Below are 19,620 nucleotides of genomic sequence, written 5' to 3'. Positions count from 1 at the left end.
CTCGCGGCCGCCAGCGGATTACCCTGATAGGCCTTGCGTTGAAGGTTGCCGACCCCTGATGTAGTTAATAAAACTGGCCACAGGGTGTCACTGATGTTGCACCCAAGTGCATCTGAATTAGCAAGAGTATGTATGAAAAGCCCTGACTTGCAAACCATTGAATGTATTTACTCCTTCATTACTCGAGGCACTTAGATTTTGACTAGGCTCTTATCTTCTCTTCCAGTTACATATGGCTGTCCTGGCAGTAAGTCATCCGTTAAATGAATGCAAGGTGTTTTCCTTCCCCCACGGTGGTTGGATGAGACGTTAAACTAAGGGCCCTTCTGCCCATCTCTGTCCGTACTTAGGGAGCGTTAAAGAGCTCATGGCAATGGAGTTAACCTCAGTTTGGAGCAATAGCTTCTCTCTTCACAAGATAAATGTTAATGTCTTAGGTTGCATGGGAACATTTGCTGGATGCAGCTTTCACTTCCATCAGTGGTGCAGAATATTCATCCTTAAATCACTACGGCCATGTCCACACTAGGAACAGTTTACTGGTATAGGAACACCAGCATATAATACTGGCAGAGTGCTCCCAGTGTGGATCCAACTAAAGTAAAACAACCCCCTACCAGCAAAGCAAGCTATCCCAGTAAAAGCACAGTTTTGCTGGTATATTTGCGTCTGCTGTAGAGGCTTCTTTATACCCCTGGCTGATGTACCTGTGCCAGCAGAAGTCTGTAGCGTAATCAGAGCCCAGGTCTAGGATACTGATTACAAGCACTGCCATGTGCTTCGCATTGCTGCTTCTTTCTGCCTGTGCCCCAAACAGAAATGGGCAACTGCCTCCTTCCCTTCCCATCTCAATGAGCATTCTCTTCAGTTGCCTTCTTGTTACCATTGATGGGACAAACCCTTTAGCCCTCAGGTTTCTGGCAAGTTGCCATTGGCACCCTTGGTGTTGCAGAGATTGTGCACGGCCAGCCTCTGACACGTACCTTTGTAAAGCACTTGTAGGTATTCTAGACACCATAGCGAAGATCCGGGTAACTAATCCTCATGCATGAGGGCATTCATTGATCGCTGGTGAGGGTCAGGATGGGCTCTCCCCTGAGCCCTGCAAAATTTCACATCATGGATGTTTTTTCCACCTTACTCTGCAGCAACAGGTATTGGCTGCTGCCAGAGGAAGGCTATTGTATAGACGGTCATATGGTTTGATCTTTTATGGAGCGCTTGCCCCTGGAGCAGTGAAGTTGCGTCATTGCAAGCATTGGCCTGGGCTATACAAGTCAGCCCCAAACCAGCAGCTTCACTGTTCCCATACCCAAGCTAGTGAGATTAAAGCTAGGTTGGGTATATCAGCTCAAGCTGCAGTCACAGCTAGGGCGACCACCTTTGTTGGATGGAAATAAGGGAAAGCCACACGAAAAATAAGGGACAGCGCTTTATTTTAAGGGACATTTTAGGGAAACACAATTTACCTTAGTGTATCAAGTGTAGATTTCTGCTACCCTCCAGTATACCATGCAATTATGATAAGCATCAATTTAATGTTTAAAATGGTCAGGAGACATCGCTTAAGCGAAGGGATGGGTGGTCACCCTAATCACTACCCATGATTGCAGTCTAGACATACCCCGTGTTCTTAGGGCATGATAGAGATTCAGTTGTTTGATTACGTCTCACCTCTACATTTTATCAGAGAGAAAGATGCATTCACTGTACTTTCTTAAAACAGATTTACACCAATCCCAAGGAGCCACAGGTAAGGAGTAGTCAAGCTCTACTTAGGGGGAAATCAATTGCAGGGGTGAGTTGTACTATATTTGGAATGGGCTCATAGGGTTAAATTCTGCCTTGATTTGACAGGTATGCATGGTTGAGCGAGGAGACATAAGCTACCTCTTTCTCTTATTCCTTCACCCCAGCAGACCAACTTGGATGCCAGGCAGAGTGGTGATCCAGTGCTCCTCTTGAGTACTAGGCTGTGGGCCTGTCTGTTGCACCTGGTGTTGCTTGTTGGGTAGCTTAGGGGCATAGGTAGGACCTTGCTCCCTTCTGCTGAAGACCAGAAGCAGGAGCTGAGGATAATGCACACTGTTCCTTATGTCGTCATCTGTCCTGTAAAGACGGAACCTCTGCCCATCCACTACTGTTCCACTGCCCCGCAATGCGGCTCATGGAAGAAGAGCAAGAATTTACTCCATATACTTGGCTACCAAGGCTGGGATTAGTATCCCCCTCCAAAACCTTACCAAAATGCCCTTTAAATGTGTTATAGCCAGAGCTGTTTATGGTTTCTTATTTTCCTCAGAAAATGTTGAGTTTTCAGCAAAATATCGAAAACGGAAATATTTTCATTCTGATCTGCTGCCGCTGTCCCACAGGAGTTGTAGATCCGAAACCTCACGCTCCCATTCACCTGTATGAGTTCCCTGGAAGGACTGCATCTCCCATGATGCACCACAGGCCCCCTCTTGGCAAGGGAAGGGCATGGCCAGGGTGCACCACAGGTCCCTCTTGGCAATGGCAGTTGCGTGGCCCGGGTGCATCACACAGATGTAGTCTGGCTGGGGAGCCTGGCCCTCGAGGAAAATGGGAGCAAGAGGCACCTGGACTACAGCTCCCATGAGACCCTGCAGCAGCATTTCAAAATCGACATTTTTCTGTGCTCAGGCAAAAAATTTTGACAAAAAATTATTTAGTCAGAAACCCAGTGTTCCATCGGAAACCCATTTGGATGCGGAATTTTCAACCAGCCCGAACCGTAGCGTCACTGGTGTACGCTCTAGTTCGCATGCCGTTTGCATTATGACCTCCTGTTTTAAGTGGCTCCTGCTTTTTCTCCCCCAACTTCCTTTTGAGTTGGAGTTTCTCATGTTTCTTCTCAGCCCAGAAGTGGGTTTGTATTTGCTTCTTTTAAGAAAATCTGCAGATGATTTTTGAGATCAAAATGGAGCCTAGTCAATAATTTGATGCTGCTAGACAGGCATAGGAATGAGGAAGCATGGACACCAGAGAGTTTCCTGCACAATCTATTGAGCTTTCTTTGGCAGCATGTTGCTGAAAGACTTGTTTTTTTCTGCTCCCTTTGTGAATGTCTAGAGGGTGACTGAGCTGTATCAGTTCAAATTCAAGTATACAAAGGACGGGCCCCAGATGGACATCCTCAGGTAATGGCTCTGTTTTATTTCTGAAAAATACACAGTGATAAATTTGCTTCATCAAAACATTTTTAAAGTGAAAACTGTCCCTTGTGATTGTATCATGCACCCCTCCAATATCACGAGGTGCTGAATGGCTTCATCTGCCATTGAACTCAGTGGAAATTAAGGGCACTCAGCATCCTGCAGGATCTGAACTCCTGCGCTGATGAGCTTACATATCACAGTACACGTGCTGTAACATCTAGATGCAGCAGAGCTGAATTAAGGACAAGATTGATGTATCCCACACTCACTCTGTGTAGCACTCTGCTGGTGGCAGCTGGGCCACACATAGAGTTTGATGAGCCTACTGCAGCCTCGGCTAACTGAGCAGGGTGTTGTACTTTAGGCAGTAGTGTCGTGCTTTGAAATTCAGAGGTCCCTCGTTCAATCTCTGGCTGCCACATTTGTTCGGCTCCCACTGTAGGTGTATGTGCCCTGTGTGCGTGAGCCTGGAATCTTTTAGCTGGCAGTGTCTGCTGGGGCTGTACATGTGCCCCATCTGCCCCCTACGGCAGGGTGTAAAAGGAGGGGCAGCCCCAACAGCTACTCAGTTCTTTCTCACTGCCCATGGTAGCAAGTCACAGCCCAGTGTCCTCCTGCTTCCTCTTAGCATTTTAGTAGTTTTAGGGTTGTAGGTAGTTAGCTTGGAGTTAGTGTATTTTCTTGGTAAGTTTTAGTTAAGCTTGCTGCTAAAACAAACAAACATAAATTAAAGCAATTTTGCTTTCTATGAGTCTTTCCTCAGTACCAAGGAATAAGTCTGATGGCAGAGAACAGGTCTCTGAGCTTTAAAATCTGCCCTGCCTGCAAGACTGTTCTGCCTGCCCATGATGCATCTAGAAAGTGTTTAAGGGAGTCTCATATCCCTAGCTAGTGTGCCATTTATAGCTCTTTCTAAGCACATACAGAGGGCTCATGATGCCAGTGTAAAATTATTTTTAATGGAAAGATCTACGTGGAGTGTGTCTGACTCTGAGGTACCCCCTTGGGAACAGTCTCTTCTGGCTTTGAAACCAGTTTCAATGAGTGCTTCAGCTATAAGAGACATCTCTCTGGCAGATAGATCTTTGTCCTCAGAAGACTTCATGCTGCTGTCAAGCACTCTGAGTCTTCTTGTCAGTCCTCCTCAGGTCAATCAGTAGTTCCTGCTGCCGGAGCCAGAAAAGAAGAAAGATCTCCAGACAGGGCTCAGCATCAATTGCCATCCCTGGTACCAACAAAGAAGAGGACTTGTCTAAAATGGCTCCTTTGAAACCACATTGGTATTGTGAGCCTTCAAAGACTGGGAGGCTCATGTTCCTTAGCTATGGTACTGCATCCTATACCTTCGGTGACTGACAACATTATCTCGGTACTGTGGGCATCTTGGAGTCATGGGTGCTTCCTTCTTCATCCACTAAAGTTGCTTTGACATCACCTTCTATCACTTTGGAACAGGAGTCCCCATTGCTAGATTTCTGTCCTTTTTCTCCAGTATGCAGGACTCTTTTGGTACCACAGCCGAATGTTCCGAAGATGAAATTTTTTCCATGTCCAACCTCTGTGGTGTTGGTGACTATCTCTTATGCTGTCAGATGTGAGGCTCTTCCCCTTCCTACACCTCAGGAATCACCACCTCTGTGAAAGGAATTTTATACATTTGCATCCTCATCTTTGCACAGCATCAGGAGCCCTTCTAGGAAGTCTCCACCTCACCTAGCAACATGTGAATGGCCTTGGAAGGAGTGCTTCAGAGAGGTCTCATGCCCTGGTTTCCGCATTTGTAGTATCATATGCCTTTCCCATGTGGTTTGTAAACCTGGCCCTCTTGGTCTCTGTGGAGACCTCAGCCTCTTCCATCGACTGCTTATTTATGTGTGTCAAGAACCAGCCTGTGGGAGGATGCTCCCCGCCTGCCCCTGGCCCTCTGGACCTTGTCATCGGTGCCTGCCCCCGCGAGCTCCGGCCGCACTCTCTGCGTTACTGAACCATGCCTAGGACACAGCTGCACTTGCTCATGCTCCATACTTCTAATTTCTTCACCCTCGTCTCCTGCCCCGACACCAAATGGCAGGGCCTCCTACCACCTGTGGACGGTGAGGAGCCCTGCTGGGCCAGTCTGTATTCCGCTTTGGTTCCATGGCCCGCTGGGAATATTCTTTGGTGGCTCCTTCATGGAACCGTGTGCACAGGCATGTACTTGGTGCAGTACAGCCCCCTTCCTGACACTTTCCCCTTCTGTGGCATGAGGGAGATCCTGGTGCACATCTATCTCGAATGCACCAGGCTGCAGCCCCTTTTCTGGCTCCTCCAGAACCTTCTCCTCAGCTTCTGGCTGCACTTTTCCCCGGACCTTCTGATGTCTGCACATCCTATCCGTGGCCCCATGAAGTTACAAGACCTCCTGGTCATCTTCTTCCTGGTGCTGACCAAAGTGGCCATCCACCATACCAAGAGGAGGATGCTGGACAGAGAGGTGCCCTGTGACTGTGGGGTTCTTCCGCTTCTTGCTTTGCTCACATATCCACGCAGAGTTCCTCTTGGCCGCATCCACTGGCTCCCTGGACGCCTTCGAGGAGCAGTGGGCCTTGTCTGGGGTTCTCTGCTCAGCGTCCTACTCTGGCTTCCTGCTTTTGACCTTGTGACCCTCACTCCCATTCCTGTTTAATCATTTGTTATCCTCTGCTTTTACGTGAACCCTGGGTTTATTGGCTTGTCCCTTTAGGCTAAGGGAGAGGCCTTCAGAAGCCAACCCACTCCCAGGATTTCAAGAGATTCATCGAGATCCAGAGTAAAATTGCCCTTTTCCCTTAGGGATTCTTTTAGGGAGTCTCATTCATCTCATCAGGAACTCCTGAAAATTGGTGAGGAAGTCCTCATGGAGGACTATGAGGACCAGCCTGTTCCCTGGCCATCTGACAAGACCATGACTCTGTCTGATATGTCCACAATACGCAATGTCAGGGCATTTAAGGACCTCCTTAAAAGAATGGTGGGTACTTTAGAGATTCTCCTGGAGAATGTGCAGGAGAGGTCACATAACTTATTGACATCCTGCACCCGGTATCCCAGGGTTGTTGGACCATGCCTATTAATGAAAGGCATTCTCGAGTTTGCCATCTAAGAGGGCAGATCATTTGTACTTTTTGAGGCGTTTGAGTACTTTGTCACACAGCCAGGCCATGGGTCTTTGGTTGTAGTGATAGCTTAGGAAAGCTCTAAGCTGCCTGGGCCCCCTAAACTAAACCCAGGAACAAGGAGCCGAAGCAGATGGATCTTCTGGGGAGAAAAGTTTACTCATCTGCTAGTTTGCAGACTCGCATAGCTGATGATCAACCTTATTGGCTAACAACAATTTTCTTCAGGGGAAAGGTTTTACATCTGTCTGAAAAACCTCCTCGGGAGACCATAGATGAACTGAAGGCAGTGGCTACAGAAGGCCAGTTGGTGGCCAAGACAGCTCTGCAAGCCTCACTGGATGTCTGACGCTGCAGTATGTTCAGTGACTGCTGCAGTCACTAAAACAGGGGTCGGCAGCCTTTGGCACGCTGCCTGTCAGGATAATCCCCTGGTGGGCCGCGAGACATTTTGTTTATGTTGACCGTCCGCAGGCACGGCTCCCCGCAGCTCCCAGTGTCAACGGTTCGCCGTTCCTGCAGCTCCTATTTTTACTTCTCTGTTAAAACTGTGTGTTTGGTAGTCATCACCTTGGCTGGCAGGATAACCAAAATTCAAGATTTGATGGTTCATTCTCTGTATGCTTTGTTTCCTAAGGCATCATCCAGATTTTTTACCAAAAGCATTTTTGGTCTTCCATATAATTTATTGCCTTACCAATATGTTTTCATAAGCTTCAAGATTCTCCTACAGACAATAAACTCTACTCACTAGACATACTTAGAGCTACGTCCTTTTATCTTTCCAGAAAAAAGCCTTTTCTTAAATCATCTCAACTTTTTGTAACTTTTGGTAGCAAGCCTGTATGCCCTCAAAGACTTTCTAAATGGGTTACAGGCCTCATTAAAATGTCCTGTTCTTTGAATAAACTACATGTAGGAGCCTAAGTCTCACTGAGAATCAATGGAGTTAGGGTCCTGTGTCTCTTAGGCACGCTTGAAAATTTTATCCCTGGACTAGCATGTCATGTTAGGACTGAAGTTAGGGCATTCAACGCACTTCAATTAGAACAGGACGGACTTGAACATAACCTCTTTGAGTTTGTTGTACATGTGATTCTCACCCAATTCCCCCCATTCCTTAGAGGAAAATTATTTAGAAGCTAGTCAAGTAGGTGAAAGGCACTTGCATTGTGGCTGCTTGTGCCCAATTTAGTCATGTACTAACAAGTGAATCATGACGCTTGTATAATGAAGTTTATTGCCCCAGTTACAATATCTGTTCACTTGTCAATTACACGATTCTTAACTCTGGACTATTGTGTTCCTTCATGCCATCTCCCACTGTTGAAAGTCTGCGTCACTTCCCTATTCATGTTAGGCCTACATGAAAGCACTGAAGCTCTGTTACTGTAGTGCAAGACAAACCAGTGGGAGCTGAATATTTTTAATTGGGGTTTGGACATTAATGATTCAGTTGCTCTTTTGTTTTGGTTACAGCACCAAAATGAGCTTTGCAAAGGGGGTGAGCAGTGAAGAGATTAAGAAAGGTAGCATCCTGCTGATCCGTAAGCTGTACCTCTTAATGCAGAACCTCGGGCCCCTTCCCAATGACATTACCCTCACCATGAAACTCTTTTACTACAGTGATGGTAAGTGGAGAACAGTCTGCCCCGTCGAGCTGATTTCCCCTCCTGTTAGCTCCCATGAGCAACGCATGCCACCGTAAAAGGGAACAAAGACTAGAAAGGTGAAATCTGGACCCAGAAAGCTGTTGTGTTGAGACAGCATGCAAAATAGAATAGTGCCATTCAGTGCATAAAGATGTGGCACCTGCTTTTTAAGGAAATAGTCACAAACTGTGTAAGAAATACAGCTGGGCAATGGAAAAGGGACACATCCTTTCCCTTTACCTCAGTATGAGGCGCAAACATACTTGGCTAGGTTGGTATTTCTCCAGAAAGTGAGTGTATAAATGGCAACACAGAGGCCCAAGTTTATTATCTCTGAGTGACTCTGGATCAAATGTGCTCTGTTAATAGACTTTGAAGCCAGAAAGGACTGTTATGATAATCTAGTCTGACATCTTTCATAATAGATCGTAGGACAGAATTTTTATTACTTCTGTAAGAGATTAGCCAGGATTTGAATTTGCATACAAAGCAGGAGGTTTCCACTAGACCACCAAGCCACTGCAAGTTTACACATAAAAAGATATTTTTTCCTCCTAGGTGCCAGCCCCACAAACTTCGATCTGACGTTAAACTGGTCTCTTTCTTTCTTGTGTATCTTCACTAATAATAAAGATTCTGTAGAGCAAATGCTGCCCAGTTGCACCTCTTCAACCTCACTGCCTTCAGCTGGGTTAGATGATGTAAATGAGGGGAGAATATGAAGATAGTGGGGTTACCCACGTATATCTGGGCAACAGGGGGCTGCAGAAAGACTTGTGGAGGCTTCTCTCACCATTGGGCTGCAGAAGCTTTGATGTCCTGGGGACGATGTTTCCTTTGCACTTCACACCCCAATTGAATCTATCCAGAGCCATGCCTAATTACTTGGGCTAGGTTCTGGATTTGTCCATTATTGCAGATTAAAGTGGCTTAGAATTTAGTCTCTCTATCAACCGAGGACACTCTTTCCTGCACAGTAACTCCTGATGATTACCAGCCCCCTGGCTTTAAGGAAGACAGCAGCCCAGATAACCTGTTGTTTGATGGAGATCCTGTCAACCTGAAAGTTGGGTCCATATCCACTGGGTTTCATATTCTGAAAGTAAGAGTGACAACTGAGAGCAAGAGGATGAGGACATTGGGAAGCAGCCTGATCCAGGAGACCGGCCCTACTGAGATCTCCCATCAAGGGCTGGATTGTGACGAAGAAGAAGAGGGTAGTACCAAGGTAAGGAAATGGCTCCAAGTCACCAGCAGTTACTGTGGGGAGTGGGCTCTGCCTTTATAGTCTCCCCTGAAAAGAGAGATGTTTTCTAAGAATTCCAGCTTTAACTTGTTCTTGCTTAGCAGTATTCTGAGGTATGGCAGCAGTGCAGTAGTACCATGAGCAGGGTGCTAGACGTGAGTAGACCTAACGTTTTTTTCCCAACATTGCACTGACTCACTGGGCAAGTCACATCCTCTCTCTGTGTCTCATTTTCCCCATCTGCAAAACGAGGCTAAAGACACTAACCCACCCTTGTAAAGAGCTTTACAATCTATGGGTGAAAACCTGTACAACGGCTGCTGGTGCTAAAATTCTTGGTTTGGACGTTGTAATAATGTCTCTAGTCTTGAACACTGGGGGTGAAATCATGGCCTCATTGAAATCACTGGTACAACTCCTAGGATTGCATGCTGGCAGTGTAGGAAGGAAGGCAGAATGATGGGGAACTGGGTTACATAGCTGTAATTTATGGTCTCTGAATGTGACTTCTCCATAGACCCATCCTGGTTCTTCTTGTCCATTGGGTCTAGGTGTGGACTAGTGTTTTAAAATTTTCCAAGTAGTACAGTGACCTAACGTTGATTTGTAAGTTGTACCAGGTTTTTGTTCTGAGTGCACAATCTGAGCATGAGAATCTGTGAAGGAGATCAATTCAGGGAGCTAATTGTTTTTAGCCGAGTAATCTAGCTTTTCTGGATTGTCTTCACCCCCTTCCGTAAACAGATTGAAAAATCTTTTTTTAAAATCCATGGGATCTGAGTCTCCGTTACGCTGAACCTTGTGGCATCGTTTCCATCAGTGCAAAGTGGACATTAAAATGCTATCATATCAGAATTGTCTCATGTACCTTTTCTGGCATTAAATTACCTCTCTTGAGCCCAGTGCCAGTGGGATTACATGTGCATAACTGAGAATAGATTTTGGCCTGGTTCTCATTAGTCTCTACTTCTTCCACTGACCTCCTGTTTCTTTAGAATTTGAAAAACCTTAATTCCTTGGGTAAATAACATAATTTTCTTCTCCATCTCATTACTGTGGCTAGAGCACTCAACTGGGATTCAGGAGACTTGCTCTTCGATGCCCAGCTCTGCCATTGGATTGCTGGGTGATCTTGGGCAAGTCATTTCACCTCCCTGTGCCTTGGCTCTCTCATTTCTGAAATGGGGATAATGATGATCACTTCTTTTGTTAAGTGCTTTTAGATCTACAGATGAAAAGTACAATATAAAGGCTAGGTGGTGGTGGTGTTTTTAAAAAGTGTTCTCTTCTTTGTATTTCCCAGCATGTCCTTACTTCTCCAAAGTCTGTCTTCTAGATCATGAGATCTTCTGGGAGAGTCTCTCTCTCCACATTAGTGTCTTGTACAGCTCAGACCTAACCGTGTCACAAACATTATTGTTGTTATATTTATTCTGGTAGCTGTGATTCAGCATGGCCAGAAGGCAGCAGGAGAGTGATATAGGAGAGATATGTAAGTCCCAGGATGAGGAGAAGCCTTATTCCCTGTAGAGGGAAGAAAGGTTTCTATAGCTTAATTAAAAGCACCTGAAGCCAGTCATCTGATAAAAACCCCCTGCTTCAATCAGCCAGGGGAAGGAGTTGGAGCAGAGTGCAGTATGGAGGAGTTGAAGTAGAGGAGAGTTTGGAGAAGTGCTGTGGCTGGCTAGAAGACCAAGACCCTAGGTAAAGAGACACCCGGCTTGTGCAGAGAGAGGGCAGGAACCCCACAAGCTGAAGAGCAGGAGAGGGAATTAGCCCAGGGGAAGGAAGCACTAATTCAAGTGGTTTGCCACTATCCCTAGGGCCCCTGGGCTGGGACCTGGAGTAGAGGGCGGGCCCGGGTCCCTCTCTTTCCACTACTCTTCTCTGGGTTACAACAGTAGATACCCTAGTTCAGGGGCAGGAAACTGCGCCCTGAACCCCCCTCCACAAGAACAAGAAGCGTGGGACCCATCATAATCGTGCCAGCAATTTGCCACATAGCATTTAGAAGCCTCAAACATAGAGCAGGGACCCACTGTGCTAGTTACTGTGTAAACACCTAAGAAGCGACAGTCCCTGCCCCAGAGTGTCTGCAGTCCAAATACAAGGGCTTGTCTACACAGGGCTATTGGCCAACATAGGTAATAGTTATTCCCCTGTAGCTATTCTGGAATAACTCCCTGTATGATTACTGGATTCTGAAATAAAAGTTTCAGAGTAACAGCCGTGTTAGTCTGTATTAGCAAAAAGAAAAGGAGTACTTGTGGCACCTTAGAGACTAACCAATTTATTTGAGCATGAGCTTTCGTGAGCTACAGCTCACTTCATCGGATGCATACCGTGGAAACTGCAGCAGACTTTATATATACACAGAGAATATGAAACAATACCTCCTCCCACCCCACTGTCCTGCTGGTAATAGCTTATCTAAAGTGATCATCAGGTAGGCCATTTCCAGCACAAATCCAGGTTTTCTTACCCTCCACCCCCCCACACAAATTCACTCTCCTGCTGGTGCTAGCCCATCCAAAGTGACAACTCTTTACATAATCAAGTCGGGCTATTTCCTGCACAAATCCAGGTTTTCTCACATCCCCCCCACCCCCATACACACACAAACTCACTCTCCTGCTGGTAATAGCTCATCCAAACTGACCACTCTCCAAGTTTAAATCCAAGTTAAACCAGAACATCTTGGGGGGGGGGGGGGGGGGGTAGGAAAGAACAAGAGGAAACAGGCTACCTTGCATAATGACTTAGCCACTCCCAGTCTCTATTTAAGCCTAAATTAATAGTATCCAATTTGCAAATGAATTCCAATTCAGCAGTTTCTCGCTGGAGTCTGGATTTGAAGTTTTTTTGTTTTAAGATAGCGACCTTCATGTCTGTGATTGCGTGACCAGAGAGATTGAAGTGTTCTCCGACTGGTTTATGAATGTGATAATTCTTGACATCTGATTTGTGTCAGATGTCAAGAATTATCACATTCATAAACCAGTCGGAGAACACTTCAATCTCTCTGGTCACGCAATCACAGACATGAAGGTCGCTATCTTAAAACAAAAAAACTTCAAATCCAGACTCCAGCGAGAAATTGCTGAATTGGAATTCATTTGCAAATTGGATACTATTAATTTAGGCTTAAATAGAGACTGGGAGTGGCTAAGTCATTATGCAAGGTAGCCTGTTTCCTCTTGTTCTTTCCTACCCCCCCCCACCCCCCAGATGTTCTGGTTTAACTTGGATTTAAACTTGGAGAGTGGTCAGTTTGGATGAGCTATTACCAGCAGGAGAGTGAGTTTGTGTGTGTATGGGGGTGGGGGGGATGTGAGAAAACCTGGATTTGTGCAGGAAATAGCCCGACTTGATTATGTAAAGAGTTGTCACTTTGGATGGGCTAGCACCAGCAGGAGAGTGAATTTGTGTGGGGGGGTGGAGGGTGAGAAAACCTGGATTTGTGCTGGAAATGGCCCACCTGATGATCACTTTAGATAAGCTATTACCAGCAGGACAGTGGGGTGGGAGGAGGTATTGTTTCATATTCTCTGTGTATATATAAAGTCTGCTGCAGTTTCCACGGTATGCATCCGATGAAGTGAGCTGTAGCTCACGAAAGCTCATGCTCAAATAAATTGGTTAGTCTCTAAGGTGCCACAAGTACTCCTTTTCTTTTTGAAATAAAAGTGACTTTATTCTGGTATAGCTGTTCTGCTTCCAAAGACCTAAAACAAGAGAGAGGCCAATGTGTACAAATAATTACCTTTTCAAAGTTATGAAGCCTCATGTCAAATCAAAATATGTATGGTGTCACAGTTTTCTGGGTTAACTGCACCTTTGTCCCCCACCCACCTAGCCACCCCTGGTCTTTTTCGAGGGCACGCAGTCATTACCTCTCCTTGGGGAAGAGACCTGCCACTCTCTCCCTTCAGATGGGGGTTTGGGCTTGCAGTCCTGTTGCACCTCACTGTGGTTTTTTGCAGGTCTGACTGGGGTCCAGCACCTGTGGTTTACTCGTTCTTTAGGGACCATAACAGTGCTCACCAGTCACCAACCAGCCTTCACAAAACAAACTGCATTTATTCTTAGGGCAAAAAGCATTACAGAGAAAACATAAAAAACAATTTAAGAACCTACATGCATTCTGAAAGCTTATCAGAGGTCACCCCCAGCTCCAACACAGGGCTCTGGTATGTGTCAGTCTTTCAAATCCTACGCTGAGTTTACCCCTTTGGTTACATGTTTGTCAGTTTTTAGATCAGGAACCAGACCCACCTGGACAGTTCAGCAGCTTATTTATACAGCTCAGGCCTTTGATCTCTAGGAACAGGTAGTCACCAGTCAATGGCTTTCTCCTCAGGGCATAGCTTCAAAAGGCTGTTTTTTTACATAAATGCAGTTGTGGAATTTGCACTAACCATTCCCCAAGGATTCCCAGGGAACTCAAACAGCTTATTGTCCCAAAAGTCCATGCCCATCTGGCACATTCCAGCATCACTGGTTGAACTCCGTACACTTCCCAGGTCTCAAATCTGTCACAGTTCAGTGCACGTTGATCTGAAAATCTGCCTCTGAATGTCACGGTGGAATCTGCTGGCAGCTGAGCAATTTTGAAAATCTGGCCCCAGCTTTTGGTGCTGCCCTCTTAAAAACCTGGCCCTGACCTCTTTTGAAAATCTTCCCTTTGTTACATTTCCACGCAGGGCATGTAGTTGAGGATGGGCAAGTGGGATTGGGAAAGCACTGAAAGCATTTAAGTTCAGAATGAGTGATCTTCAATCAGGGTGGATTTGATTTAAATCAAATTGATTTACATCACTAGTCAGGAAGACTTGATTTACTCATGGATTTCTACATAAAAGTGCATTCTTGTTGGTTGTTATAACCTTAATATGTATTCTTTACAACTCAGAAATAGATGTAGGTTTCGTTTTTAGAAGGTACACACTATACATTTTTAAACAGTGATTTATTTTGAAAACTTTTCAGATTAGTTTTACAGCTATATCAGAAAATGAATGATTGTTTGGTTATTTTATTTACCAAAGGTAATTGAAGGAGATATTTATGAAGTCATTGGGAGGTGGACTATCTCCAATTCAACAGGTTAATCATTAATATTTGAAGGATTTTCTTGCCATGCTGTATTAGGAGGAGAACATCACCAAACAGATATTTAAATTGTTTTATTTAACTAAAACAACAACATTATGTATTCTGGATTTTTTTCTTCAATAGCAAACATATAATATTTTAACAAAACAAGCATATGAATTTTTGAATTTAGTTAGGTTTCAGAGTAGCAGCCGTGTTAGTCTGTATCCACCTTAGAGACTAACAAATTTATTTGAGCATAAGCTTTCGTGAGCTACAGCTCACTCCTTTTCTTTTTGTGAATTTAGTTAAACATTCAAGTTTTTAAAATCAGGTTTGTTTTTGTTAAAGTTGTTTTTAACTAAAATAGTTAAATGAAATATTTAAAAACAAAAAACAAAAATTAAATAGACTATGTCAGCCAGGTCAACATGAGAAACTTAAAATATTGGTTTCAGAGTAGCAGCCGTGTTAGTCTGTATTCGGAAAAAGAAAAGGAGTACTTGTGGCACCTTAGAGACTAACCAATTTATTTGAGCATAAGCTTTAGTGAGCTACAGCTCACTTCATTGGATGCATTCAGTGGAAAATACAGTGAGGAGATTTATATACATAGAGAACATGAAACAATGGGTGTTACCATACACACTGTAAGGACAGTGATCACTTAAGATGAGCTATTACCAGCAGGAGAGCGGGGGGCGGAGGGGAGAAAACCTTTTGTTGTGATAAGCAAGGTGGGCCATTTCCAGCAGTTAACAGGAACGTCTGAGGAACAGTGGGGGGTGGGAGTGGGGGATGGGAAATAAACATGGGGAAATAGTTTTACTTTGTGTAATGACCCATCCACTCCCAGTCTCTATTCAAGCCTGAGTTAATTGTATCCAGTTTGCAAATTAATTCCAATTCAGCAGTCTCTCGTTGGAGTCTGTTTTTGAAGTCTTTTTGTTGAGGAATTGCCGCTTTTAGGTCTGTAATCGAGTGACCAGAGAGATTGAAGTGTTCTCCGACTGGTTTATGAATGTTATAATTCTTGACATCTGATTTGTGTCCATTTATTCTTTTACGTAGAGACTGTCCAGTCTGACCAATGTACATGGCACTGTACATGGCAATGTACATGGCATGATAATGTGGCTGATGTGATTAGGCCCTATGATGGTGTCCCCTGAATAGATATGTGGACACAGTTGGCAACGGGCTTTGTTGCAAGGATAGGTTCCTGGGTTAGTGGTTCTGTTGTGTGGTGTGTGGGTTAACTGATCACTCTCCTTACAGTGTGTATGATAACACCCATTTTTTCATGTTCTGTATGTATATAAATGTCCCCACTGTATTTTCCACTGAATGCATCCGATGAAGTGTGCTGTAGCTCACGAAAGCTTATGCTCAAATAAATTGGTTAGTCTCTAAGGTGCCACAAGTACTCCTTTTTTTTAAATATTGGCTTCTGCTGCTAACTCAGGCATCTTTACCTTCATTTTCCTGTTTGTTCATAATCTGGAAAAGAAAAATAACCTTTCCTGCTTTTTCAGGTCTCAAATGATTTCTCAATTTGGAACGAATTAGTTGAAAGGAAGAAAATATTCTTTCTACACTGGCAGAAGAAGCTCCTGCTGTTAAAAGTGAGATTATCACTTCACCGGTCTCTGAATCCAAGTGCTTAAGTGATTTCCACCAGTTCACTGGTGTGACTTTCTTTCCAACATCATCACCCTTAGCTCTGAAGTTTATTATAGTTGGCATTATGGAGGGATGATTGCTGGATGTCCATGTCATAGCAACTCCTCTTCTTCAGCAGTTAAAGTTTGACTCTGGTACCAAGTATTAAGAAAATTTGTATAACCCTTCTGCCGGTCAGAGTTGACAGCAACAAGGGCCGGGTTCAGTATCTAGGGGTTCCATTTCTATAACACAATGCAAAACTGGCTCGAGCCCCCACCCAGTGACCTGGGACAATTACATACCACCCCCCTGGGTGCCTCTAAGAGGCAGTACTTCCCCTCTTGCAAGCATGGAGTCTGAGTTTAGCAAAAGCCTTTTAATAAAGGAGGGAAACAATGCGGCATTATGTTGGGGAAACACCACAAACAAGATTCATAACACCAACCATGAGCAAAAGTCCCATCCCCAAGTAAGTTTGGTAGTGTCCTTTTCCCCTCAGGATCTTAAGTCCAACAACCCAATTGTCACCCCCCCACTCCCAGTTTCTGTCCTTGGTTAGTGCAGCCCCCCCGAGTTCAGAAGTTCATATGCAGAGTTTACCTCCCAGTGTGGGTGGAAGTGGAGGAAGGTATGGGGGGCATCTTATATGCTCCACTGCTCAGGGTAAACAGCCAAATGCCACTCCTCTCCATGGGTTCTGCTGCACTCTTCACCACCAGCTGCGCCTCTCCGCCACTGCCCTGCTATCTGCTCCACTCTGCTCTCAGTGCTAGCCATCCTGCTGTCCTCTCACCAACTTGGCTTCAGGCCCCTCCCCCTACTTAACACAGCTCTCAGCAATTTCAGCTCTCAGTGATTTTTAGCTGGTAGTAGGGAAGCCTCAGTGCTGGTGCACCACTAGCTCAAAGTAGGTCTAATGCTTAGACCTAGATATCAATAATTTCAGCTCTGCAGCATGTAACAAGACTCCTAATGGAGCCAAAATTAGCTCTGTTATTACACAGTGGAGAGAGGAGGGGTCAAAGTAGTATTTGGGGGGATACTGGGAGTGTTTGGGGGGCCACACTACCAGGTACACATACCTATCCCCAGCCTCTCTCAATTCACTGGGTTTTGGAACCCATGTCCCTCACCTAGCAAGTGCTACTTAGGTGAGGGCAAGTCCCGCCATCATAAAATGCCAAGTACAGTTCTACTGTCCTTGTGTCACATAACCAGGATAACAACACTTTATTACTCCTGCCCCAAAAACAAAGAGACTGGGGATCCCACAGCAGCCAAAGTGACCATTTGGGCAAGCAGTCCATCATGCTAGGCAGGGTGGGTGTGCCCATGCAAACGAGATCAGACCCTGAAGTCCTTTTCCACAGCTCACCACCAGATGTCAGGGTAGAGCTCATTCTGACTCTGTTTACATCTGCAAGAAAATGAGCTAGAGATAGTGCTTGTCGTTTTTTTAATGCTTGTAATTTAACTCTGTCATTGCATATTTCTCTTTTTAAGATCTCACTCAGTTCCTTCCAAATTTCAGCAGTGTCATCAATAAAACAGCGATTTCTCTGCATTTTGTGCAAGGCTATAGAAATAGGCTTCAGGGTACTCAGCACGTGTTCAACATTTCTCTGAAGCCCAATGTTGGGAACTTTGGCTGTGACAGGGCCATCTATTTTTTTCACGATTTTGTTCACAAACTGTCATCAGATTAGGCCAGTTCTTGATCTAGTGCTCAGAGCAGTCCACTGCTGAGTTCCATCGCACATTCTGTGGGGGAGTTATCTTGGGTTCCTCCCGCTTTTTGCAGAGCAGCTGCTGCAAAGTGGTTGTTACTGAAGTATTTTGCAAAAGTCTTTGGCTAGGAGGTGCATCAAATAAGCACTGCAACCTATGTTATGAGCTTGGGACTCTCTTCTAAATAATTTCTTCTCATTTTGGATACATTTGCAGCATTGTCTGTGACCAAGATGCATACTAGACATTTGAATTTTTTTTTCACAGTTTGTTATAGCTTTTACTGCTACTTCTTGTAAGTATTCTGCTGTGTGTGCATTTCCTGATGTATCAATTGTTTCTGTAAGACATTCCCTTCTTCTGTTGTCACACAAGCACATACAACAGGATCATTGTGGACATTACTCCACCCATCAAGACTCAGGTTAACAATTTTACCCTCCAGACCTTTTGCACACTGCTCAATTTCTCTTTCATACACTTTATCCAGAAATTTGCCTGCGACATCTGCTCTGTTGAATGGACTGTATCCTGGTCTTAATGACTGAACCATGTTAATGAAGTGTGGGTTCTCAATCATAGGGAAAGGAGAGTTTGTTGTATAAACAAACTGGGCATTTTTTTCATCAATTACCTCTTTTTGTAATCTGCTGGTTCTTATCACAAACTTATCTATGGTTGTTTCTGGATGATGGAGATTTTTTTTTCTTTTTGCTACAGGTGATATACTGTGGCTATGTGACATACATGATGTGACTGAAACACAATCATTGGCAGATAACTCTGAAACTATAGAAAATGATGGTTATCTTGAAGGTGGATAGTCTTCAGAATCGTGTATGTTGAGGATGGATTCTCCTAAACAAAATAAGTCAATGCAGTTATTTAATTATTATGACCATACTGCTCATTTAGTATTACTCATTGCATTCACTGACACTCAGTACTACTTTAAAGGTGAAATTGTAAAAGGAAGATCTGCCTATTTCAGCTATTTATTTTTGATCACAACTGTATCTAAAATGATAGTACCATAGAGTAACAACTATATTTTTTGCTCAAACATGAGAATTCAAGAATAGTCCAGAAGGAAGGCAGGCAGTCCTTAAGAAAGAAGTATGAAATAAAAAAGTTTACCAACCTGAAGATCCTGCATGTTCCTTTCATCGTCTTCAATGCAGCTTCCTCTTGAGAAGGAACACTTCTCATTATATTGTTTCATTCCGGCAACCTGGCCTTGCATTTCTTTGTTGCACTGTTTGCATTTTGCATGCATGCCTGTCTTACCCACAGGTAGAGGAACTTCATTAAAATATTCCCAAACTGGGTCTCTTTTATGGTTCCTGCTGCCATTATAGGTTTTCCCTTCTAGTGAGAGAATAGTATGATAGATCTCAAATCAATGAAGGCTACACTCAGAAAGACCTCAAGACTTCTGGAATATGCTGCTCAAATAGTTTCACTTTTGTTTCTACTGCCTGTCCCTCCCTTCTCACATTTATCTCCAGACTTCTCCTTCTCCAGATCTATTCTGCCCTCAACAATCTTCTATTCATTGAACTTTTTGAAACTTTGCACTTTTAGAGAGAGGTAAGGGATTGACTCTCTATACACAAATTTGCAGTGGGATAATAGGGTTGAGGTCTGTTATTTCTCACCTCTATATATTATTAATTTATTTTAAAACATTTTTGCTGTTAACAAGCATGTTATCTCTGGAGACACAAATCCACCGTTTGAGAACTGAAAAACTAAGCATCTCTGATGGTATCTTCTAGACTGAGCACTGAGTTCCATTGGGTAGATAGAAAGATTAACCTAAATAATCTACACAGAAGCCCCTAGCACTCCATAAGATTGAGTACCTAATCCATGAACGATTGGAACTCATTTACAAAACTTTTCTTAAACATTACATGAAT

General features: G+C 44.2%; 1 protein-coding gene and 1 long non-coding RNA gene across 9 annotated transcripts in view; one reads left to right on the top strand and one right to left on the bottom strand.

Annotated features, from left to right (window-relative positions):
* Positions 1 to 19,620, top strand: part of HORMAD2 (HORMA domain containing 2) — a 61,525-nt gene that overhangs the window by 21,776 nt on the left and 20,129 nt on the right. For 4 of the 8 annotated variants that reach the window (XM_048821300.2, XM_048821302.1, XM_075120149.1 and 1 more), the window contains exons 6-10: positions 227 to 247; positions 1,727 to 1,753; positions 3,094 to 3,161; positions 7,793 to 7,944; positions 8,943 to 9,193. In XM_048821300.2, the coding sequence (XP_048677257.1) occupies positions 227 to 247; positions 1,727 to 1,753; positions 3,094 to 3,161; positions 7,793 to 7,944; positions 8,943 to 9,193 (519 nt within the window). Of the gene's footprint in view, positions 1 to 226; positions 248 to 1,726; positions 1,754 to 3,093; positions 3,162 to 7,792; positions 7,945 to 8,942; positions 9,194 to 15,840; positions 16,366 to 19,620 lie in introns of those variants that run through there. The other 4 variants (XM_075120148.1, XM_075120151.1, XM_075120150.1 and 1 more) reach the window with 3 other exon arrangements.
* LOC142069339 (uncharacterized) lies at positions 16,297 to 19,402 on the bottom strand. Its single transcript, XR_012665125.1, has 2 exons — positions 18,840 to 19,402; positions 16,297 to 18,556 (listed from the first exon to the last, which is right to left on the bottom strand). It is a non-coding gene; the product is annotated as an uncharacterized LOC142069339 (long non-coding RNA).

The sequence above is a fragment of the Caretta caretta genome, chromosome 15 (assembly GCF_965140235.1).
Source record: "Caretta caretta isolate rCarCar2 chromosome 15, rCarCar1.hap1, whole genome shotgun sequence".
NCBI classification, from domain to species: Eukaryota; Metazoa; Chordata; order Testudines; family Cheloniidae; genus Caretta; species Caretta caretta.
Note: the sequence above shows the minus strand (reverse complement) of the source record. Positions and strands in the feature narration are given on the sequence as shown.